Consider the following 26,971-nt stretch of genomic DNA (forward strand, 5'->3'; position numbering starts at 1 on the left):
AAATGAGTCAGGTGTGGGAACGTGTACTCTCAGATACAGCGCGCCTACTCGGGTAACGCTTTGTCGCCGCTAATGACTGCAGCTGTTGCATTGTTTGCAGCGTACGCAAGTCGGCAGTTGCGCTGTTGTCTTCTAAATGAAGCAATGTTTCGTTGTAGCTACGTGTACTGTCTTTCAAAATGAGTAAACGATATGATCTAGAAAATCCTAAGGATTTGGAAGAAGTGCATCGCCTTCTTCTCGACGACGAGGTATCCATTGAAGATGAAGATGATCTTGCAGAAACTGATTCAGAAACCGAAGATATACTCGAAACACGATCTGTAGACTCAGACACAGATCATGAATTTGATGAAGAGGAAAATAATGAAGCGCAGGAAACTGATGAACATTACTATTTTGGTGAGTAGAAAAGACAATAAATATGCTTTCAGATGTAATAACAGTATCTAATAATGGTGTAATGTACTTATTTTTTTATTTTAGGTAAGGATGGAACTAAATGGAGGAAAGTGCCTTGGAAAGCAACACAGACAGGGCCTCATAATATACTAACCAAACTGCCTTGGGTAGTTGGAGACGCAAAGAAAATGGTAACTGAAATTGACTGCTGGAGCCTATTCATCAGTAATGATATCCTAGATCTTATTGTGGTCAACACTAACAGGCGTATAGCTGATCTAAAAGGAAACTTTGGTCGCAAGAGTGACTGCAAGGACACAGACGCAATCAAAATAAAAGCCTTTCTTGGCTTGTTATACCTTGCAGGTGTGTTCCATGGTGGGCGACAGAATGTTCACGACTTCTGTACAGCAGATGACCTTGGTCTGAATATTTTTAGAATGACCATGTCTGAAAAACGTGTCCTGTTCCTAATAAGATGTGTTTGTTTTGATGATGGAGCCACAAGACAAGAACGGCGCAAGACAGACAAATTAGCAGCCATGTGTTTGAATAACTGCAAGATACGTTACTCGCTCGGTCAGAACGTCACAGTTGATGAGCAGCCACCAGCATTTCGAGGCCGGTGTGGATTTCGCCAGTTCGTACCATCCAAACCATCTAAATATGGCATCAAATTTTTCTGCCTATGTGATGTCAAGCTTTATTATACTTAAAACATGGAAATATATTGTGGATTACAACAAGAAGGACCCTTTCAGAATAGTAACTCCGCCAAAGAAGTAGTTCTGAGACTTGCCGAACCAATATATGGGACGGGTAGAAACATTACAGCAGATAACTGGTTCACTAGTTTGGAGTTAGTAAGAGAACTGCATAAAAGGAGACTGTCGTTTGTAGGCACAATTAGCAAAAACAAGTAGGAACTGCCATCGAATTTCGTAGCACCGAAAAGTAGACAGCAATATGATAGCGTATTTGGCTACAGCAAGAATGAAACCCTTGTGTCGTATGTCCCGAAAAAAGGGAAAACTGTAGTCCTCCTTTCAAGTATACATGTATCGTCAAGTGAGGTTTCAGAAGGTTTAGAGAAAAAACCAGCAATTATTCTACACTATAATGACACCAAATCTGGAGTTGATGTAGTTGACAAACTCCGTGCTACCTACAATGTAGCTAGGTCAACAAGAAGATGGCTTATGGTGATTTTTTTCCACCTGTTGAACACTGCAGGCATCAACTCAAGAGTAATTTTCTTGGGCAACAAGAATAAAAAATACTCAAATCGGCGCGAGTAGCTCAAAACTTTGGCTCTGACTCTACTGCGAGATCATCTCAAAAGAAGAGCTCTTATTATGACTCTACCTGATGATACAGTCAATGCTAGTAAAGTACAAACCTAAAGGAAAAGAGCAAGAAAACGCTGAACAATTCTTGGAATCAGAAAACAAGAAAAGAAAAAGGTGCCAGTCATGCTACAGGGAGACAAAAAAGATTGGTCTCAGCAAGTATACATGTGAAAAATGCGGTACACATCTTTGTTTGCAAAAGCACGTGAAAATAATTTGTGAACAATGTCTTTCTATAGAGGGCAATCAGTAAAAAGAGACATGCTTTGATTGGTTTAATAATTTATTTGTATCTATAATAAAATCAATTTTTAAAAGAATTTCATGTACTTCTCCATTACAAAATGTCAAATATTTCTGTTAATTTGAAAGTGTAATGAGCCTGATGTTCATTTCTGTATTTGTAAAATCTGTAACAATAAAGGTAACTCCAATTTATAACAAAAACAAAAGAAAAAGAACCTGTAAACAAACAAAAAACCACAAAAATCGTCGCATGTATCCACGAGATACATCGCGACTAGTGGCGGCATGAAAGTTGACGCGCCTGCTGGAGGGTTAGAAAAAAGTTATTACTTTGTATTTGTTGCCCTGTGTGGAGATGATGCAGTTATCTATAACTAAGTATAGTCTGAAAGAACCTGCATAAGTATTCAGTCAGATCTCAATGTAATTTCAAAGTGATGCAGAGATTAGCAACCTGCTTTAAATGTTCAGCAATGTAAAATTTTTCACTTTGCAAAATGAAACAAACTTAGTATACTATGACTATAATATCAATGAGTCACTGGTGGAATTGGCCAACTCTTTAACACTTCATAGGGATATGACATGAAATGATCACATAGGGTCAGTTGTGACTAACAATGGTCATAGAATTCAGTTTACTGGTAGAATACAGGGGAAGTGCAATCAGTCAACAATGGAGGTTGCTTAAAAATCACATGCACGACCAGTTCCAGAATACTGCTCAAGCTTGTGGGACCCGTACCACATAGTACCAACAAAGTTTCAAGAAGTGGCTTTAAACGACGATTCACGGAATATACCACAATCCCCTATGTATCGCTTACACAGTGAATAGTGAGGATAAGATTAGAATAATTACTGCAAGCACAGAGGCATGCAAACAATCATTCTTTCCACACTCCATTCGTGAATGGAATGGGAAAAAATCCCAATAACTGGTACAATGGGTTGTACTCTCTGCTACGAACTTCACAGTTGGTTGCACAGTATAGATGTATCTATACATGTAGTGGCCCTGTGCAAGTTTTTATCTCTGAGCATGGAATATTGTTTTTATTGAAAATTAATATAACTTTAAAGGTTGTTCACATCTTAATGTGACTGTAAAAAAAAAAAATTAATGTGCACATCCCCTTCAGAGGATGTTACTTACACATACTGTCATTATTGATATCTTTGCTAGATATTAATGGCAGTTTTTGAGATGACCAATATTACCCATTACTTAATATGATGGTGAAGAAACTCTCTATGTTACAGATGGCCAGTTAACTATAGATGAGTGCACATAGATATATGTATGAGAAGCAACTTTATTAGGAAGGAGTGAAGACAGCTGCTAATTTATTGTATTAATGAAAACAGCTGTGGCAGTCTGTGTAATTTATGTATGAATATTTTCCTGTGTCATGAAATGTCAAATATTGGCAGGGATACGAAAAAAATCATTTTAATTTTTGCCACATTCGGTGTTGTTCTTTCCAGAGTCCGGTTGCGTTGTTTGCCATTCTCTGTGCTACTTTTTGCCAAATTCATAGTGACTTTTTGGAAAATTCGACGCTCTTTTTCTGCCTAATTTATTTTCTTGTTACTTGCACTGTTGTCTTTTTTGCCAATTTCCACGTTTCTTGCCTCATCCATGTTTTTTTTCCGATTTTGGTGTCATCTTTTGTGGATTTTGGTGTCTTTTGTGCCAAATTCAGTACTATTTTTTTGCAAGATCCAGTGTTTCTTTTCATAAATTAGGTGCAATGTTTGGGTCAAATTTGGTGTTTTTTGCCAATATCACTTTTTCTTTTTGCCAATTTCAGTGCTATTTTTGATGTCACATCATACTTTGTTACACATAACATTAACGGTCATTTCAAGGCTATACACAAAGCTCAAACTTGAGGATAAAAAGAAGGCAAAATGCGATTTCAACATTCAATAATTTTGAGTTGTGAATATTGGTGAATTGTCATCCTCAGATTTATAACATTTTTATAAGCAAAAAATTAAAAATTTCATGACATTTCCCAAATTTGCATTATTGTTTTTACTAAATTTACCTGTCCCTAAATATTGGCCGTCAGGATGTGCAATATTAAGGTAATATATGTTAACAGGGCATTCTGTGCATTAATCACTCATTTTATTGCTCCCACTACCTATCAGTGTAACAGAGCTTCCTTCTTGGTACAACCTCATGGCCTTTTTAAATTTTTTTTCCTTGTGCAACAGGGAACTACTATCTCTGACACACTGTAAACAATCTGTGGTTTTATCATTCTTTTCTATTTCCATTTTCTTCCTTCCTGCTCATCTCCTAATGTCACCCTATTATTTCTTGCTCCTCTTCCAATCGATCCAGTAGACCTCCACATTGACTGATTCTGCACTATTGTCTTATGTTTCCAAGGCATGTCACTGCCACATTTGACAAGAACATTGAGAGGATATTGCTTGATGTTAGGGAGACTGACATTTCTTAAATTCCAGACAATCATTACCATACAGGGTGAGTCAGGAGGTTTTCCAGAGGGTATTCCTTAGGTTATTTGAAACAAAAACTGTAAACAAAGTAATGGGATCAGATCCATAATTACGGAGCTACAGTAATTGAAAAAAATCGGGAAAATGGCAGAAAACTTTTATTGTAGGATTTCACTAACAAAAATGCACATAATAATTAATTTAAACAATTCTGTAGCAGTCTCTTGCATTCAGAGTGGATTTAAAGCAAGTGTTCAAAATTTCCTCCCTGCATTTGAAGACAAAGATTTGTAATGGAGTGAACCATTCGAGTGGCATTTCGTTATTTCACATGCTTGGTCCTTATTGACGTTGCTGCATCGAAAATACGTTGTACCAATTCTTCTCGTGTTTGCACCTTAACTTCGTACACGATGTCTTTCATCCACCCCCAGATGCAGTAATGTAGGGGTGTTAAATCTGGGGATCTGGCAGGCCAGTTGATAGGGGCCCCGCGACCTGTCCATCGATGTGGGAATTGCTGATTAAGATAAGCTGTTACCACATGGTGGAAATGTGCAGGTGCCCCGTCATGTTGGACGTACATGTTGCGTCATGTTTACAGAGGAACATCTTCACGAAGCTGCAGCAAGTCTTCTCGTAAAGTTACCGCACATCTTACCATTTAAATTTCCCAGGAGAATAAACGGCCCCAGTAACTGGTCACACACAAAACCACACCAGAAATTGACACAGAATCTGCATTGAAACTGAGATACTACCGTGGCATGGGGATTTTCGTCTGCCCAGACATGCATGTTATGCATATTGTTGATGCCATCTCCTGTAAATGTCGACTGAACATTATGGAGTGATAGAGCTGCTGGTTTCCATCTAACCAGTGACAAATGTGCAAACAGTTGGCATAATCGTGGCTCTAAATGGCGAATGTTCTGCACATGAAAAGGACACAGTCCATTGTCGTGAAGAATCCAACATACCTTAGATTGTGAAATGTTTAGTAGGGTAGCTAGGCGTCTTGTACTTGAACGAGGACTGCGCTCTACTGAATTAAGGATGTTTTCCTCTTCTTGAACATCACAATGTCTTTCAGAGTGAATACGAATACTGTGAAGAGCACCAGTCTCTAGTAATGTTTGATATGTTCCAGTAAATGTTTTGGCACTCAGAATCCTACAATTAGGATACCGACGGTGATATTCAGCAACAGCGGTTTCCCATTACCATCAAATAAATACCACAAAGATAAGATAAGAGAGATTAGGGCTCGTACAGAGGCATATAGGCAGTCATTTTTCCCTCGTTCTGTTTGGGAGTGGAACAGGGAGAGAAGATGCTAGTTGTGGTACGAGGTACCCTCTGCCATGCACCGTATGGTGGATTGCAGAGTATGTATGTAGATGTAGATGTAGAATGCTGACAAATGGAGTCCGCTTGCTTCATGACAACGCTCGGCCTCATACAGCGCTCCGCCATACAGTCCAGACCTTGCACCCACCGACTTCCATGTCTTCCGTTACCTAAAGTCACATCTTGGTGGAAAATCATTCCGTGACGATGAAGAGATCAAAGATGAAGTTGAAATGTGGTTCCGACAACAGGCAACAACCTTCTATGACTGTGGGATACAAAAGCTTGTGCACCGACTTAACAAATGTTTGGATAACGGGGGTGATTATGTCGAAAAATGACAAATAATCTAATTAATAAGATGTAACTGACTTTTCTAAATAAATGTTCTATTTAAGGACTGCGAGCCATTGTATCTTTACTTTTTGAAATGCCCTTGTATATTTATGTGTGCAGCACAGAAACATGAATCACAAAACAGCATTCACACCAGCTTTTGAGCACTTGCTCTCTTTCTAGCAATAGTACACACATTCATGGACACAGACACCCAAACGTACATTCCCATTGCCACAGCAAGACTGACTATTGAAAGCAGGTGTTTGAGCTGGTGGTGGCAATGGAGGCTGTGGATGGGGGGGAGGATATGGAAGGACACAAGGATGGATTAGGGGGAAAGAGGCTGGTCTTTGGACAGATGACTCCACACAGCTACACAAGAAGACGAAAATAGTACAGAGGGTGCAGCAAACAGAGATGAAGGAAGGAAAAGGAAAAGGGGGGAGGGAAGAAGGAAAAGGGGAGGGGTAGACAGAGAGGTGAAAATGAATAATAAAGAGGGAGAAAGAGAAGGGGGAGGTGGGGATATATGTGAGAGACACAAAGAGAGAGAATGCTCACATGGAGGGGGGTACCAAAGTGGTGGGAGAATGCAGTGCATGATCTGGACAGAGGAGAGGTGAGGGCACAACAGAGAATGGAAAAGGCAAGGCAAGCTGAGGTAGTGGGTAGAGGTTAGCAAAGGCTAAGGCCAGGGCGATCGCGATAGTGTAGAATGTGTCAGAGAGAATTCCCATCTGTGCCGTTCACAGAAACTTGTGCTGGAAGGGAGTATCCAAATGACCCACACAGTAAAGCAGCTGTCAAAGTGATTTGTGGTGTGGCGTGCAGTGTGTTTGGAAACTGGATGGTCTAGAATGAGATTTTCACTCTTTTGCAATGGAGTGTGTGCTGATATGAAACTTCCTGGTAGATTAAAACTGTGTGCTGGACTGAGATTCGAACTCCAGGACCTTTGGCTTTTGCGGGCAAGTGCTCCACCACCTACCCGCGAAAGGCAAAGATCACGAGTTGAAGGCTTGGATGGTCTAGTTTGTGGTTTGCCACAGTTTGGTGGTGACCAATCACGCAAGTAGACAAATGGTTAGTTGTCATGACCACGTAAAACACTGTACACAAATTGCGGCATAGCTGATATGTAACGTGGCAACTTTCACAAGTGGCCCTGCCTTTTACTGGGTAGGAGATGCTTGTGATTGGATTGTGATCGGAGGTGGTAGGTACATGTATGGGACAGGTCTTGCAACGGGGCCAACCACAAGCAAATGCTCTGTGGGGTGCAGCATTTGGAGGAAGATTTGATGAGGGATGGACACGGATATTCTGTAGATAGGGTGGGCGATGGAACATTACTCTGGGCTATGTGGGCAGGATATAGTGAAAGATATCCCTCATCTCAAAGCACAATAAGAGGTAGTCGAAGCCCTGACTGAGGATGCGGTTGAGCTTTTCGAGGTCAGGGACACTAGGTGATAAGAGGAGCACTGGTCGGTGGGCGGTTAACAGATTTACTGTCATCAGAGAAGCACATGGCACAGGAGGTTTGTTTATGGATGAACTGGATAGGATATAGTCTGTCAGTGAATGCTCTGGTAATGTTACGGGTATATTTCGACAACCCTCGCTTTCCGTGCAGATGTGGGGTCCACAGATAGCGATTCTGTAAGGAAGAGACATCTTGGGTGACAGTTACCAAAGTGCTGTTAGTGATTGGTGCACTCAATATGAACAGACATTTATGGAACACCTGAGATCCACATTTAGGAAGGTGGCTTCTTGAGTTCTGAAGGGTCGGGTGAAGTAAGTTTGGGAATTTGTGTCACGGCTATAGAGCAAAGAGCAAAGGCTGTCCCTACAATGAGTCCAAACCGTAAGAATGTCATCACTGAACTGAATCGGACATGTTTCAGGTGCCGAGTAGACAGGAAGGATGGCTGCAGTGGGCCCATAAATAACTTGGCACAGGACGGTGCCATGAGAGTACCTGTGGCAGTCTTTTAAAATGAAATAGTTGTGTCAGGGTGTGTGCGACGGGCTCACAGGTGCATGAAAGAAGTGGTTAGGTACTGGCCCCTGGCCTAGCTTGCATTTATAGTAAATATCTCACTCAGCACAAAACCCCAAGTGACTGGAGAAAGTGCAGGTCACTCCAGTATATAAGAAAGGTTAAAGAATGGACCCTACAGACCAATATCCTTAACTAATGTTTGCTGCAGAATCCTTGAACATACATTCAGTTTGAATATAATAAACTTTCTTGGGACCTAGAAGGTAATGTTCACGAATCATTATGGTTTTACAAGGCATCGCTTGTGTGAAACTCTGCTTGCCCTTTTCTCATGTGATATACTGCGAACTATGGATGAAGGGCAACAGGTTGATTCCATATTTCTAGATTTTCGGAAATTGCTTGACACGGTGCCCCACTGCAGGCTTTTAACGAAAGTACGAGCATATGGAATACATTCACACATACATGAGTGACTAAAAGACTTCTTAAGTAATAGAACCCAGTATGTTGCCCTCGAGTGCAAGTGTTCGTCGGCGACGAGGGTATCATCAGGAGTGCCCCAGGCAAGTGTGATAGGACCACTATATACATAAATGATTTGATGGACAGGCTAGGCAACAATCTGCAGTTGTTTGCCAATAATGCTGTGGTGTACAGTAAGGCATCGAACTTGAGTGGCTGTAGGAAGACACAAGACAACTTACACAAAATTTCGTCTGTGGGATGAATGGTACCTAGCCTTAAATGTGCAAAAACCTAAGTTAATGTGGATGAGGAGGAAGATCAAATCTGAAATGTTCAGATACAATATTACCAGTATCCTGTTCGACACAGTCATGTCATTTAAATACAGGTATCTGAGTGTAATGTTGTAAAGCGATATGAGGTGGAACGAGGATGTGAGAACTCTGGTAGGGAAGGAAATAGTCAGTTTTGGTTTATTGCAAGAATTTTAGGAAATAAAGGTTCACCTGTGAAGGAGACCACGTATAGGGCACTGGTGTGACCTGTTCTTCAGTACTGCTTGAATGTTTGGGATCTGTACCAGTTCAGATTGACGGAAGAGATCCAAGAAATTCAGAGGCGGGCTGCTAGATTTGTTACCAGTAGGTTCACACAACATGGAACATGGAAGTGTTATGGAGATGCTTTGGGAACTTACATGAGAATCCCTGGAGGAAAGGCGATGTGCTTTTTGAGAAACACTACTGAGAAAATTTAAAGAACTGGCATTTGAAGCTGACAGCCAAACAATCCTACTGCTGCCAACATACGTCGCACGTAAGGACCACGAAGATAAGATACGAGAAATTACGGCTCACATGGAGACATACAGGCAGTAGTTTTTCCCTCACTCTATTTGCAAGTGAAACAGGAAAGGAAATGATTACTAATGGTGCAGTGTACCCTCTGCCACACACGGCACGGTGGCTTGCGGAGTACCGTCAAACAGGGTGATTTGGGACGGTTTTGTGGTTATTTTGATTGTAATTTTCGTATATATTGTTAGAATAAATTGGAAATGGTACGGTATATGTGTAAAAAATAAAATATCCCAGAACCAGAAAGTGTATGTGTAAGTATATTTATCTGAGGCAGTTAAATAAAGTGTCCGATGTCACCCCATCGATTGGGGTGATTTCGGACACATGTTTTTTAAATCTCTGTCCAAAGTTACAGTATATAGAGGGCAAATTCGGACAGTTACTGCCTTTTTTAAAAATTCTACATGCTTTTTATTCAATTTTGGTGACATTTTACACATTTTAAGGCAGCCCTTTGTTACGAATAAGTGATATGGAATGATATAATGAACTTTATATATTACAGATAAATTTTTATTTCGCAAGAATTTAAATAAACAGTCTCTTTGTTCACTTCTGCACAAGCTCATTTAATACTTTCGCTTAAGCGAACGGAAAGATCTTCTGACTGTCATTTGAGGAATAAACGCACCCATTCTTCTCCTGGCAAATTATTATGAAATTTCTTCTCTTTTCGGCTAGATTTATCAAGGTAACCTTTACCTTAATATCTAACATCCAGTTTAGTGAAGGGAAATTCCCAATGTGCAGCCCTTAAGATACCTTGCTTCAACATTTCTTCTTCTTCTTCTTCTTCTTCTTCTTCTTCTTCTTCTTTATTTAGCACTGGCTGTCCTCCCATTTTTTTCGGATGTGCTTCCTGCACTTCATTTTGTAGTGTTGATTTAAGTATACCATACAAATCACACGCTTTTCTGTACAATAATTTACCACTCTGAATATCACGAACAGCTTTATCTAAAAGTTCTGGGTCATAATTAGACCATACTGTAGTACCTCTCCTGCTCTTATACATTCTTGGCATTGTCCGAAATCACCCCACACAGTACACAGTTTTACAAAAACCGTCTATTTTATAACCTCGCACGAGAAACTCGACATACTTGTACAGGAATTGTCTCAATGCTGTTAGCTACTGGGAGTGTCAACAGTTACAGTTACTATAACTTCCCACTCAGTGCAACAATAGGAAGTTTCCACTTTATGATAATGCTTGGATTTTTAACACTGAGACTGTTCGTCAATTATTCACCTAGGGAAACAATTGATGCAAAATAAAAGTTGTTGAAAGCGCTAAATGCAATCCTGCGCTTAAAATAACTGGCACACGGACGTTAAAATAGGTAACACTTTGTTTCTATGCAGTAACAAAGAGAAAATAAGCCATACTGTCCGAAATCGCCCCAGTGTCCAAAATTACCCTGTTTAACGGTATATATATAGACGTAGATATCAGGAACATTTAGGTAAAGGACGTGTTCCTAGCTGCAAGGTGATGAGTACAGAGGATGTCGGTGTACGAAGACATTGCATCCACTTTGGCCAACGAGTCTGGAGGTAGCAGGACCAGAATTATGGAAAGGTGGTGAAAGAAGTGAGCTGTGTCTTGAATGTAGGATGGGAGCTTACAGACAATGGTTTGAAACTGTTGGGTCATCAAAGGCAGGGGTTCATTCTGTGGGAGCATTGTACCCAATTACAATGGAATGGGCTGTAGGGAGACCTTCAGGGCTGGATTTGTAAAGTTTGGTGAGTAGATAAAAGGTAGGGGGGGGGGGGGGGGGGGGGACGTGTTGCTGATGAGAGGAGCATTGGATTCAGGTGCCAAGTTTTGGGATGGATCTAACACCTTGAAGAGTTGCTTGAGGTCATGTTGGTTTTCTGGGATGGGATCACAGTTGGTTTGTATGCAGAGATGTCAGAAAGTTGGTGGAGAACTGCTGCCAAAAAGTTGGAGGAGAACTGCTGCCGAAAAGTTGGAGGAGAACTGCTGCCGAAAAGTTGGAGGAGAACTCCTGCCGAAAAGTTGGAGGAGAACTCCCGCCGAAAAGTTGGTGGAGAACTCCTGCCAAAAAGTTGGTGGAGAACTGCTGCCAAAAAGTTGGTGGAGAACTGCTGCCAAAAAGTTGGTGGAGAACTGCTGCCAAAAAGTTGGTGGAGAACTGCTGCCAAAAAGTTGGTGGAAAACTGCTGCCAAAAAGTTGGTGGAGAACTGCTGCCAAAAAGTTTGTGGAGAACTGCTGCCACATAATGTAATAACCTTGTGCCAAATTGTGTGTGATATAACTTAGAACAAATTCTTATTATTATCGCTGTGAGCATATCATTCTTGGGATACTCTACAGAAGGTGCCTTCCACAGCTGCTTCTGCCTCATTACTGCATAACTTTATTGTTTTCACATCTGTCAACATTATCCTTCACTGCAGAAGTTTACACAACGTAATTTGCGGAAGAATTGATGAATGACAGTGCTAATGGAGGGACGTGGGAAAGATACTGAGCCAAAAATTAAGTGTAGTGACTCATATGATTTTGATCACATATTGACATATTACAGGACAGAATTACCAGCTAGTATCTACCTTTAAGAAGTGAAATGAGTAGTACTGCTAACAGACACATGTAAAAGAAAGACTGAGAGACTTGCTAGCTTTTGGAGCTAAGAGTTCCTTTGTCAGAGATGAGATATTGGTAGGTTGGTAAAGGTTACAGAGGAAAGGCTGGCCTGTAAGACCCCACGATGCAAGAGCTCTCGAATATGAAAGGAAAGGTTTGTTCTATAGCGGAGGTTGTTGTGCTGATTATCATTCAATGTCTGTGTGAATGTATATAACGTTTTAGTGCCTTTCATGTAAATTTTTATGATGCACTAGTTTTATTTCTTCAGTAAAAAGACACTTAAACACAAAGACACAGAACACTTGCAATTAACACTGGTTATATGAAAAATTGTGTTGAATGGAGTAAAAAAGTGTGTTGGCCAGCAGTGGCAGAGGCGATAAAATGGATAGACTGTAATGAAGTTATAACAGTATAAGCTGCATGACTTGATAGTTCGATACTGCGAACTGAAATTGTATGGGAGTATGCATGAAGCATTCGGCTCCGAACTTTGTCATAATCCTACTCCAATTATGATTACACAGACAATGATTTAATTTACAGACTACCATGTTGACAGACACTGCCCACAGTATCAAAGTAAGACCAGAACTGAGAAGCATTGTGTGAGAACTTTCTACTATACCCCTGGTTTCACATTCAGCTGCAGCATTCTGTTCTGATGTATGTGGCAAACTGATTTCATAGATAATAACTGCCTTCTTGAAATGATTATGAAGTAGACTATTAACAAACGCTGTTCGATTGTCAATACTAGTAAATTTACGTCTACTCCTTAATAAATCAAAGTCTCTAAAATGTTATGAATATAATAGAGGGAAACATTCCACGTGGGAAAAATATAACTAAAAATAAAGATGCTGTAACTTACCAAATGAAAGCGTTGGTATGTTGATAGGAGACAATAAAAAACACACACAAACACACACACAAATTTTGAGCTTTCGCAACCCAAGGTTGCTTCATCAGGAAAGAGGGAAGGAGAGGGAAAGACGAAAGGATGTGGGTTTTAAGGGAGAGAGTAAACAGTCATTCCAATCCCGGGAGGGGAAAGACATACCTTATACACTCGCACACATGTAACGCCGGAAATGCATATCCTCCTATTTCCCTCTATTGTACTATTTTTTTTCCTTGTTTTGTTACCTCAAGATATGACATTTCTGTCTCTTTATATATTGTAATTGTTTTACTGTTTGTATATATATATTTAAGCACTTATGTCGATGTATAATTGGTTTGTTTCGTAAATATTATTTGTATTTTTACGCTGGGTCTTGCCTAGGGAAAACTGCTATCGAACGATTACATCTATAGGTCGTGTGAAGAATCAAAGTGTGTAGGATCTTTGGTAGTGTTAACTCTGCCGCGTGGAGCATGGGCAGAGCAAGAGGGAGTCTGGCTGGAGTAGCGAGTGGAGCAGGTGTGTTGTGTGTAGCTCCCGCGAGTTGCAGCGCTTTCGGGGTTTGGCAGCATGTAATTGCGCTCGACTTGCGATAATAGTTTCTGACATGGTGTCGCGGACGGGAAGCATTAGCTGGCGCACATCAAGAGCCCGTTTCGTCTGGTGACCGTGTTGAGAAGAAGGCGCGCCAACATCCAGCTTCTGCAACAGCGACGGCCGACAATGAGTGACTGTCGCCACCTCCTCGATCGATGGCTTCAAACCTTCAATCAACCAACAAGGAAGACTGGAAGCACGTAAAGTTTTAGAACTGTATGGCAGACCTCAGCTTTTCAAATTGTTCCATTTGCCTCGCAAAATTACAGCAACTTAGCATGAACCTTTGTTGCTCATTGTCCCAATTGCATTACCAAGCAGCGTCCCTTCCTTTTCTGAAATCAACCCGAGTGTCGTTGAAATTCAGATGCCAGCATTAAAGTACAATCATTCCATTTCACTGCTTTAATTTCAAAGTTCAGTTTAAGTATTCATAGCTGGCTACAATATTTAGATTACGCAAGCACAAATTAAGAGTGCGAGTTTAGTTACCGTATTTTAGCTTACCTGTGACTGCAGCTCAGCTTGGTACGTACTAAATCTTACTATTGTTAATTGTTCAAAATCATTTAATTCAAGTTCAAAGCTAAATCTCTTATTTCTAAATTGCGTAGATTCAAGTAGCTTTTGAAATGATTGTTGAGGTAGTCCAAGACTAACCGTATTTTACTGAATTTCGATGTGCTTAAGAAAGAAAGCTTCTTATTAATTTCAGTCACTAAATTAACTTTCAGTTTTCCGGTTTTATTAATTCTTTTCCTAAATTAAGTCAGAGTGCAGCGAAAGTTATTACTTCTGACAAACTTTCAGTTTTCACACTACACGTATCAACCTTCAGTTGCCACGCTTCTAGTGCTAATTATATGTGTAATTACCTTTCTTTTTCAGTTACTATAGTAATTGTCCTTAGGACTGGCGACCGTAATTTCCCCCAAATCTCAAATATCTAAATACCGTTAGTTAATTGTTAACGTAACGGCCGCACATTTACTTTCTTTATTAACTTTACCCCTTTTCAAAATTAATTTCCACCAGTTTCATTTGCATTTTTCCTTTCATTTAGATGTCACACACACACACACACACACACACTCTCTCTCTCTCTCTCTCTCTTCTTTCCCCCTAAGGTAATTCTTTCCGTTCCCGGGATTGAAATGACTCCTTACCTTCTCCCTTAAAACCCACATCCATTTGTCTTTCCCTCTCTTTCCCTCTTTCCTGATGAAGCAACCTTGGGTTGCGAAAGCTCAAAATTTGTGTGTGTGTGTTTGTGTGCATTTTATTGTCTCCTCTCAACATACCAATGCTTTCGTTTGGTAAGTTACAGCATCTATTTTTTAGATATATTTTTCTCTAAAATGTTACACGCACGCATTCAGGCATTCAGTGAATGATGATTACTCACATTTCTAAATGTTTCAGGAGGTAGATCTCGCTGAGTGCTTCGTCGGTAATAAGTGCTGACTCACTTAATATCAGTTCACACAGATTAGGACAGCCCTGTGAAATGGTAAGCACTGTCTCATTCTGGAGGTTGTCGGCACCTTGCAACTGCAGCCGTCGGAGCTGTGTTAGACATCCGGGCCTGCAATTATAAAGAAGAAAGGTATGTAACAGAGTTTTGAGTAAGAGTGTATAATTAAGTAAACATATCTAAAAACACAGATGATGTGACTTACCGAACGAAAGTGCTGGCAGGTCGATAGACACACAAACATACACATGAAATTCAAGCTTTTGCAACAAACTGTTGCCTCATCAGGAAAGAGGGAAGGAGAGGGAAAGACGAAAGGATGTGGGTTTTAAGGGAGAGGGTAAGGAGTCATTCCAATCCTGGGAGTGGAAAGACTTACCTTAGGGGGAAAAAAGGACAGGTATACACTCGCACACATACATATCCATCCGCACATACACAGACACAAGCAGACATTTTTTTCCGCTTTCAACAATACTGCTGCTACAAAATCCACCATTTCCAGTTCACAAACAGTTCCTTTCAGCTATTAAACAGCCATTTCGGCTAGTTCCAATAACTTTCACTTTTTTTCACTTTTTTTCCCATTTCCGTTTTTCCCACATCACTTGTCTTTTTTAGCCGCTTCCCACAGGTTTTAACATCATTATTTCTTCGTCAGACAATTGTTAGCCTCATTTTCACAAACTGCCACCACAAAACCACTCCTTTTAATACATTTACAGCCTTTACAAATGTCTGCTTGTGTCTGTGTATGTGAGGATGGATATGTGTGTGTGTGCAAGTGTATACCTGTCCTTTTTCCCCCCTAAGGTAAGTCTTTGCGCTCCCGGGATTGGAATGACTCCTTACCCTCTCCCTTAAAACCCACATCCTTTCATCTTTCCCTCTCCTTCCCTCTTTCCTGATGAGGCAACAGTTTGTTGCGAAAGCTTGAATTTCGTGTGTATGTTTGTGTTTGTTTGTGTGTCTATCGACCTGCTAGTACTTTCGTTCGGTAAGTCACATCATCTGTGTTTTTAGACATATTTTTCCCACGTGGAATGTTTCCCTCTATTATATTCATTTCATTAATTAAGTAAACAGATGCGCCTATGTAATCATTTATAGAAATCTAATTATTTATATGTCACTCTGTCACTTGAGCTCCTACATTTTAATCATTGTGATAATAGATGTATTTTTACTCTTAAGATATTTGGACATTAAGAATAAGAGTATTAACTGCATACTTTTACCAGCACAGATACATAACAGAACAAATTTAGTCATGCAAGTGTACACACTTGAAGGTTTCCATCAGTGACCACAGAGATAACATACCGCAGCCCCATAAAACATACAGTCTTGTGCAACCATTCTTTACATCAACTAACAACAAAATCTTTCATTAGTATCTGAATTCAACACATTTGAATTTTAATTTACATTCTCCAGTACTTTTTTGATTATTTCTTCCCTTTGAACAATTATGTCACTGTTAACACATCCAGCAGTCATTTTTGAGAGTAATTTTTGAGAGTGCAGTTTCACACACAGGAATGAACAAAATTGCAGAAATATTATAGCCATTTCTGTCCACGCAAATGAAGTTCACAGTTCACAGTTTTTCAATCAATGTAACAGATGACATAGTGAAACACAGCTCAAAATTTTAATTAACACTAATCGTTTGTTCCTGTTGGCATCTGAAGATTTCTCACATAATCCTTATCGTAAAACCAGCGTCACTATGTGACATGATAAAATTAGCAACAGTGTTACATTACCACTTTACATATTCTTTTCTTCAATTGGCCAACCACTTATGTTGTTTCTGTAGCATATTACAATATGTGCAAAAAACAATTCAACTGACAACAATTAATTGTGGATCACAAAGTGCATTGTTCATTACCGAAATTGTTCGTTCTTCAAAAACCAATTTATGCTGTACTTTAACTCGGAAAAATCCCATATACCACAATACATAATGAATTTCTTCACACTGAAACTGTACGTATTCTGCAACCGAGTAGCAAATAATTAAACTGAATATAATTTTGAAATACGTGATATTATGCTCATCATGCACAGAATGTGAACAATTACAATTCACAAAACGTTGTCATCAGGCAAAGAATTATTTGGAGTGTTGGATACAGCGACACCAGTTGTTGTTGCATGAATATATGGCCATAGTGTAGAATACTTTTAAAAAATGACATCAAATAGTAAGTAATATAGGGTTCTTACACAGTCACAATCAAACTTAATCCTCACCCTGGGCAAATGCATTTTTTCGTGGAATCAAGTTTTCTGAAGAGTAATGAGCAATGTCCTCTTTTCAGACAGTTTTTCTGGTCTAGAAGATTTTTTTCTGTCTTTTTTTTTTATTTTACATCTGCTACTTACTCTTCTGTTCCTGTTAGAGACCATTCTTCATTGGTGATGAGGAGAACATATCATCAGATGTTTTGGTCCTCCACTTCCTCCTGTCAACTGATGATAATTTTGGCAGAGGATGGAAGTCAGACATGGGCACGTGCATTTGCACACTTGTAACATTCTCTTCTAGAACTCCCAGAGAAGTTTCTGGCTAGATTTTATTTGCTGGAACACTGTCTCAGATAATGATGTTATCCTTGATGATCTGCACTGCAGCTTATTCTCTTGATGTTACATGAGGAGGAGCAAAATCCTCCGCCAAAAAAACTCAGCATCCTGTGGGCATATTCCTGTAATTTCTTCTGCCTTCTTCACTGTTGCTTTTGCCACGTCTGAATAAACTACCACAGTGGTGAGTTCTGTTTCCCGAAAGTTCACAAGCTGACAGATGTGCCGTTAAATCTGACCACACAACAGACAGCTGCTTTCAGATGGGCGAGCAATTAATACCATGTAGACTTAACAGCTAATGTGAGAAACTAAACTGCCACAACTGTTTGTTAATAACTGATTAACCTTCCAAGTGACATTGGTTTCTAAGTTGCTAGGCTTGACATACGAGTGGACAAGTGAGTAATGGTGTGAATATTTGCCAATGGCCTTCAAGGTACTCATCTTTGATTTTGTGTTTAGCTAGCATTTGTTGCTTGTGCATTTACTCCAGTGAAATCTGCTGCTATAAATGAACAGTAACCTCGATCGGTCCTTAAGAAGTCTTCTGCGAGAAGCACAATTATACCTTTCAATAATATTCTAAACGTCCACTTCTGCAGACACACACACACACACACACACACACACACACACACACACACACACACACACACACACACACACACCTCTCTCTCTCTCTCTCTCTCTCTCTCTCTGCTCGATAATGTTGAACTGAGAATATTCTGCATATTTTGTCATTTTCTCTCTCCTGACAGACAGCAGGTCTATGGTGTGCCCCACATGGGAATTCAACTCTCTTGTCAAATGGAGGTACAAGGGTTAGAACTTTAATAGTACGAACACTGCTGTAGAGGTGCAATACTAGACTAGACATGAAAGAATCAAATTATGTTGCAAATACCACACGTTAGTTACGTACACCGACCTCACCTCAGCACGAAGGGACTCATCCGATCACCACTAAGCACGTGTGCATTTACAAGAAGAATGGAGCCTCATTTAGTGAAAGGTTTGACGTAGCGGCGTCACTACGTTTTCAAAACAAAAACAACTGAACTGGACACAAACTGATTGTGCTAGAGGACGTACAGCATGACAGTTTCACTAAAGTCCTCCAGAGTCTTGCGAGGCATCCGCATCCCTTTACAGAAGTCTGGGTGAAAGGTTCCAGTGGGGTAGGCTAAAAACGTGGCAGACATTCATCAGCCAGGTTGTACCCATGCAAGAGAAGTACCGTCTATTCTTACCGCATTGCTCGTCAGTAGTCGACACCGAGCAATCTGTGAGCTGGCCCGAGAGACAGGATTAATACATACGACAGTGTTTCACATTCTTAAACAGTGCCTAGGCACAAGGAAAGTTCGATCACAGTGGATCCCACACGATTTGACGGAAATCCAGAAATGGCTGCTGTTACACTTAGCCAGCCACTGGCTACTTCTGGCACAATGCCTGCATCCTAGGAGTTTGCTTACCCTCAGTTCTCAAGCGTTTCTCTGTTGAGATTATTTACAAATTCATGCGGCATACCATGTCATAGATGCGGTATCCCTTACGAACAATTTGCTTGCACAACAATCATTGCAGGTGCCACCGACCACATTCCCGAGCAGCGTGCAACTCGACAAACAGTGGTTCTGCTACTGTGGGACCAGTCTGCTCCGTGAGTCAAGTGATCACCATTCTCCCATGGGTATCCTGTAATTGGCATACAGAAATCCTCCAGCAGGCAGCTGTACACTGTGCTCAGTTCTGAGCCAGGAGATGGCTGCACTTCACAGCCCACCAGTTGGAACTTCACCAAAACCGGTCCAGACGCTCGCACCTACATTGCCATCACCGCAGTGTGCCCCTCTGAATGGTGCCGACATCGACCCGCCCCGACATCCACCCGCCCCGACATCCACCCGCCCCGACATCCACCCGCCCCGACATCCACCCGCCCCGACATCCACCCGCCCCGACATCCACCCGCCCCGACATCCACCCGCCCCGACATCCACCCGCCCCGACATCCACCCGCCCCGACATCCACCCGCCCCGACATCCACCCGCCCCGACATCCACCCGCCCCGACATCCACCCGCCCCGACATCCACCCGCCCCGACATCCACCCGCCCCGACATCCACCCGCCCCAACATCGACCCGCCCTGACATCAAGCCGTCTCCGTGCTGCAGTGCCTCCACTGCAAGCTATCACTGCACTGTGCCGCCTCCCTGCCTTGCAGTGTCCACACCATTCCATTTATGCGCCACGTCGTCTCTGCATCGAGTCATCTAGGTATCGAACCAGCTTCTCGTCCTGCCATCTCGGCACCACGGCACCGTAATGCCACTCGTCGCACCACACTGCGATCCCGACGTGGCAGAATGTGTTGCACTACAGACATTGCTCAGATATGAACTGGGAACTGGTTATACATTAGCGGATTTGTTTATGCTATTCTTAATGACATTGGATGGTCTTCAGGTTCTTATACAGAACTACACATGCCGTTAATAGCTGTGTTCCTTACTTCAACTGTGGCAGTCCTCGGTAATTGTGCACCATCCTTGCTACAGTGTCTGGATGTGAAATCTGTGAAGAGATGCTGCTTATACCCTACTGAAATGCTACAAACATGAAGGAGAGGTCCCAGAATGAGATTTTCACTCTGCAGCGGAGTGTGCACTGATATGAAACTTCCTGACAGATTAAGACTGTGTGCCGGACCGAGACTCGAACTCAGCACCTTTGCCTTTCACAAGGTTCGCAGGAGAGCTTCTGTGAAGTTTGGTAGATAGGAGACGAGGTACTGGGAGAATTGAAGCTGTCAGGATGCGGGTCATGAGTCGTGCTCGGGTAGCTCAGTTGGTAGAACACTTGCCCACGAAAAACAAAGGTCCTGAGTTCCAGTTTCGGTCCAGCACACAGTTTTAATCTGCCAGGGAGTTTGATGAAGGAGAGACTTTCTTACTTCCAATCATTGCACTGAATGAGACATGGGCCACACCTTACAAGCTGCATCTGAAAACAGAACAAATCAATAGTGTCATTGCAGGTCATCACGACAATCAGCCGTTTGTCAGAATCTCGGCAATGTGAACATTACGGTGGATTTCGTGTGGGACTGTGACAGTTTAATCCTGATGTATACCATAATTTTTGGAAGACAACCCGTGACCAGCTCTCAGAAAAGTGGTGATCCTTTCTGTAGAACTCATCCAGTAAATATGAGACCAATTTGTTTGATCGGTGGTGCCAGGAAGTCCTCTGACAACAGATGTACTCCCTGAACTTCAGCCATTGTGACTTCAACTTGATTCCTAAGATGAAGGAACCGCTTCATGGCATTAACTTCAGAACTGTTATAGAGACTCATCAGACACAGGCTGCACCATTCAAACGGTCAACACAAGTAATGTGGCTAAAATTATACCACAATCATAACATCGCTAACAACAGCATCTACACAATTCTGTTGACTATTCTGAAGACTGTAAAACTTTGAGACACGTTATCTTTTCTCTATTAGTTGTTAACAAAAAAACTGTCTAGAGTAGCATGGAGAGCTGCATCAAGCCAGTCTTTGGGCTAAAGACAACAACAACAACAACAACAGCAACAGCAACGACAAAAACTATCACCATTAAAGTTCCTGCCTTCATACGTGGACTGCTAACTGCATTCTCTTCCTTCTCTTTTCTTCCTTTTGTTTTCTTTGTTCTTGATGTATGAGGCCTGTTCAAAAAATTCCAGAACATTTGTAATTTAGTGCCAATGGTGTGTTGGAGCAAAATGTGGTTAGCATCCCTGCACATGCTTATGTTTAATGTGTAACTGCCAGAAGTTTCATTGTTGTATGTCAGTTATAGTTCAGTGCTGTGGTGAGTAGAATGTTGAGTCACGCAGTTTGAGAATTTCAAGATGGCAGAGTTAGAGGAGCAACGTACCCGTATCCAATTTTGTATGAAACTCAAGAAAACCCTTACAGAGACACACCTGATGACGCAGAAAGCCTACAGTGATGAGTACTTAAGTCATATTCGGTCTTACGAATGGTTCACGCAGTTTAAAAATGGGCAGACGGAAATTAAAGACGACACTCATTGAGGATGCCCTTTGACACCAACCGCTGATGCTCATGTCAGAAATGTCAACAAAATTGTGCACGCAAATCGAAGATTGCAGAAGAATTTAACATTTCAGTTTGATTGTCTAATAAAATCCTGACACAGCATCTTGGAATGCATCATGTTGCCACCAAGTTCGTCCCACAGCTCACGAGTTGAGACCAGAAATCCCTTTGCCTCACAATGTGTGAAGAGCTTTTGGATTACACAAATGAGAATGAGTTGTTCCTTAAGATAATCATAACTGGTGATGGGATGTGGGTCTGGGATTATGATGTTGAGACAGAGTTCAACCTTCACAATGGGTCAGGAAAGGTTCACCCATGAAGAAGAAGAAGGGAAAAAAGTGAGAGAAAGAAAGAAAGAAAACTCATCAGGTGAGATCAAATATCAAACTCCTGCTTTGAAGGATAAGTTCATCACGAATTCATGCCTCAGTGACAAACTTAATCGATGGTACTATCAGGATGTGTTGTGACGCCTGCAAGAACATGCGAGAAGGAAATAGCCTGAAATGTGGTGGGACAATTCGTGGCCCTCGCATCGCAATAACACAGCCACGCATTTGTCCCTGTTGGTGCGTGCCTATTGCACAAACAGCAAAACCGTTGTCCTGCCTCATCTTCCGTACTCTCCAGACCTGGCCCCTGTGGGCATTTTTGTTTATTTCCAAAGTTCAAAACGTGTTGAAAGGACAAACATTTGCAACAATAGACAAGATAAAAGAATATTCACAGACAGCGAATGATCTGTTGCATATTAAAGTGATGTCTGAAATTTGGTATTCTCGGCACATTCTTGACTCTTTGGATCGCGGAATATTGAATTCCCTAACAATTTCCAAAAAGGAATGTCCCACAAGTCTAACTCCAACTACCATTCTGCACTAAAAGTCTTAATTCCCATCGTGCGACCGTAGTCACATCAGATTTCACACAAATCACCTGAGTACATATGACAGCTCCACCAATGCACTGCCCTTTTATATCTTGCGTATGCGATACTGCCACCATCTGTATATTTTATTTTTTTTATTTACACATCAAGTTCCGGTAGGACCAAATTGAGGAGCAAATCTCCAAGGTCATGGAACGAGTCAGTACGCGAAATTACTACATTTTGTAGACTGGCAAGACAGCCAATCCACTAGGACGGGAGGCCGAAGGGCACGCGTTTAAGCTCACGCAGGATGGCGTGAGGTCTGGAACAGGACCAGGTCTTTATAGTAGCAAAAATAGTACATAGCTTCTGGAATACTTAACTTTAATCCATAATTGGTGAATATCGGTCTGACGGTACATGCATCACAAGATAAATAACAATTGATAATGGCGCCTTGCTAGGTCGTAGCAAATGACGTAGCTGAAGGCTATGCTAACTATCGTCTCGGCAAATGAGAGCGTCATTTGTCAGTGAACCATCGCTAGCAAAGTCGGCTGTACAACTGGGGCGAGTGCCAGGAAATCTCTCTAGACCTGCCGTGTGGCGGCGATCAGTCTGCAATCACTGACAGTGGCGACACGCGGGTCCGACGTATACTACCGGACCGCGGCCTATTTAAAGTCTGCCACCTAGCAAGTGTGGTGTCTGGCGGTGACACCACACTACATAAAAGTAATAAAAGATAAGAATAAAATGTTTATCAACCCCAAAAAGTCAGTCCATAAGTTTAAGTAAACGCAATCAACAATACAACAAGAATCAGCTTCATTTTTCAAGTAACTCCTCGACAGCATGGAAGGAGTGACCCATGAGGAAACTCTTCAGTTTCAATTTGATAGTGCATGGATGACTACTAAGATTTTGGAATTTGAGTGATAGCTTATTGAAAATGGAAGCAACAGTTTACTGCACACCTTTCTGCACAAGAGTTGAGGAAGTCTGATCCAAATGCAAAATGGCTCTAAGCACTATGGGACTTAACATCTATGGTCATCAGTCCTCTAGAACTTAGAACTACTTAAACCTAACTAAACTAAGGACAGCACACAACATCCAGTCATCACGAGGCAGAGAAAATCCCTGACCCCGCCGGGAATCGAACCCGGCAACAATCCAAATGCAGGTTTGATTTCTGCCAAGTATTAACTGAGTGAAAGCTGCTTATTCTTGGGAATAAGATAATATTGTTAACAAGAAATGACACCCATTTCTGAGCCAAAAAAATATCCTTTTAGAATGGGAAGAGTTATCCCAAAATATAATACCATATGACATAGCAAAGTAGACTAATTTTCATGTTGAACAATCACTCACTTCAGATACCGTTCGAATAGTAAAACTGACCGCATTAAGTTTTTGAATGAGATCCTGAATGTGGGCTTTCCACGATAATTTACTATCTATCTGAATATCTAGAAATTTGAACTGTTCAGTTTCACTAATCATATGCCCATTTTGTGAAAGTAAAATGTCAGGTTTCGTTGAATTGTGTGTTAGAAACTATAAAAACTGAGTCTTACCGTGGTTTAGTGTCAGTTTATTTTCTACAAGCCATAAACTTATGTCATGAACTGCACTATTCGAAACCTAGCCAATGTTGCACACAACATCCTTTACTACCAAGCTAGTGTCATCAGCAAACAGAAATATTTTAGAGCTACCCGTAATACGAGAGGGCATATCATTTATGTAAATAAGGAGCAGGAATGGCCCCAACCACTGATCCCCCCCCCCCCCCCCCCTACCCCTGACCAACCCGACTCAGACCCCACATTACAGCCATTCTCAACATTGTGAATAATGATCTTTTGCTGTCTGTTGTGAAAGTAAGAGGTGAACCAATTGTGAGCTACTCCCCGTATTCCGTAATGGTGCAACTTATGGTGCAATATTACGTGGTCAATACAATCAAATGCCTTAGTTAAATCAAAAAACATGCCTAGCGTTCAAAACCTTTTTTTTAACCCAGCCAGTACCTCACAGAAGGAAGAGAATATAGCAACTTCTAAAGCCAAACTGTACATTTGATAGCAAATCGTGTGATATACAATGATTAATTACACTTACATACACAGCCTTTTCAATAACTTTAGCAAACACTGATGGCATAGAAATACGTCTAAAATTATCTACATTATCCCTTTCTCCCTTTTTATAAAGTGACTTTCCTACTGAGTACTTTAATCATTCAGGAAACTGACCATTCCTAAAGGAAAAATTACAAATATGGCTAAATACAGGGCTAACATGTGCAGCACGGTACTGTAACATTCTGCTAGGCACTCCACAGTAACCATGAGAGTCCTTAGTCTTCAGTGATTTAATCATTGATTCAATCTTCCCCTTGTCTGTATCACAGAGGAGTATTTCAGACATGAATCTCGGAAAGGCATTTGCCAAGAAAGTTATAATATTTCCCTGTAGAAACTAAATTTTTATTTAATTCACCAGCAGTGCTCAGAAAATGATTGTTAAGTACTTTACATATATCTGATTTATCAGTAACAGAAATATTTTTACTACAAACTGACTTTATATCATCAACCTTCTGGTGCTGACCAGACACTTCCTTCACAACTGACCATATGGTTTTAATTTTGTCCAGTGAATTAGCTATTCCATTTGCATACCACATACTCTTTGCCTTCCTAATAACATTTTTAAGCATCTTGCAGTACTGTTTGTAATGGGCTACTGTAGTTTGATTGTGACCATTTCTAACATTTTGACATAATTCCCACTTGATTCTACATTATACATCCAGGCTGCCTTTTACTGCAAGTACCCCATTCAGAACATTCTAATGGAAAGCAACTGTCAAAGAGCATGAGAAGTGTATTACGGAAAGCATTATATTTGTCGTCTATGTTATCAGCACTATATACATCCTGCCACTCTTGTTCCTTGACGAGGTTTAAAAAACTCTCTACTGCTGTCGGATTAACTTTCCTACATAGTTTGTAATTATATGTGACATTTGTTTGAGCACAAAAGCCTTTTAGTGTTAAAATTTGTGCATCATGGTCTGAAAGGCCATTCACTCTTACTATGAGAATACCCACCTAGTAATGAAGAATGAATAAAAATATTGTCTATGGCTGTGCTACTGTTCCCCTGCAACCTAGTTAGAAAAAACACAGTCTGCATCAGATCATACGAATTTAGGTGAGCTACCAACATCTTTTCTTTGCACCATGAAGTCAGCACATATAACTAATATCTGGTACTTCCCATAAAGTGAATCAAGAACCCACTCTAGCTTGAGCAGAAATACTCTGAAGTCAGAGTTAGGGGACCTATAAACAACAACAATTAGAAGTTTAGTTCCACTAATTTCAACTACCCCTGCACAACATTCAAGTACCTATTCAGTGCATTGCTGTGATATGTCTATGGCCTCAAATAAAATACTGTTTTTTACGTACAGGTACATGGCCACTCCCCCACCCACAAAACAGCCAGCTAATCTGTATCCTGGTAAAGGAGGCCAATGAATTGTCAAATTGTTTGAGTGGTGCTCTGATATACCAATAATTTCAGAGTCAACATCTATAAGCAGTTCACTAACTTCATGTCTAATACTTCTTACATTTTGATGAAATATACTAATTCCTTTTCTACTTGGAAATATTACATCCATTGAAGGTAGCCCTTAGTTAGAGGGACTTCCTTTAAGCAGGTATACCTATCAGCTGACTTCAGTCTAAAAAAGGTGCAGCTTAAACATCAACTACTACAGGAGTAATTCCACCACCACCCACTACACTGTCACAGTCTATAAGCATTGCCAGCCTCCCCTTCCCAAACCTACTGAGGTGCAGGCCATGCCTAGTGAAACCCCATCTACTGATAGACTCAACTGGCGCCACTGCAATGTGACCCATGCCCTCTGCCATCAGTACCCTCTCCAGCCCCACGTTAAAGTGCCTAACAGCGACATTAAGATGAGGCCGATAATGACACAAACAGTTGCACGAAACGTACATTAGTTATATATGACGGTAGTATCTGTTCCCGAAAGAACAGTTAACGTGGATGACCATGCAGCTTTGCTAGAAATGAAATGATAATTAAATGGATACCCTAGCTGCAAACAGGCGTTTATGTACTTCATTGGGGACATGTTGAAAATGTGTGTCCCGACCGGGACTCAAACCCGGGATCTACTGCTTACATGGCAGACGCTCTATCCATCTGAGCCACTGCGGGCACAG

General features: G+C 41.0%; 1 protein-coding gene across 1 annotated transcript in view; it reads right to left on the bottom strand.

Moving 5' to 3' along the window:
* LOC124552282 overlaps positions 1-26,971 on the bottom strand; it is a 67,052-nt gene that overhangs the window by 17,014 nt on the left and 23,067 nt on the right. Inside the window, exon 4 of the mRNA XM_047126560.1 lies at positions 15,031-15,210. Coding sequence (XP_046982516.1) covers positions 15,031-15,210 — 180 coding nt within the window. The remainder of the gene's footprint in view (positions 1-15,030; positions 15,211-26,971) is intronic.

This window comes from Schistocerca americana, chromosome 10 (genome assembly GCF_021461395.2).
Source record: "Schistocerca americana isolate TAMUIC-IGC-003095 chromosome 10, iqSchAmer2.1, whole genome shotgun sequence".
Classification (NCBI taxonomy): Eukaryota; Metazoa; Arthropoda; class Insecta; order Orthoptera; family Acrididae; genus Schistocerca; species Schistocerca americana.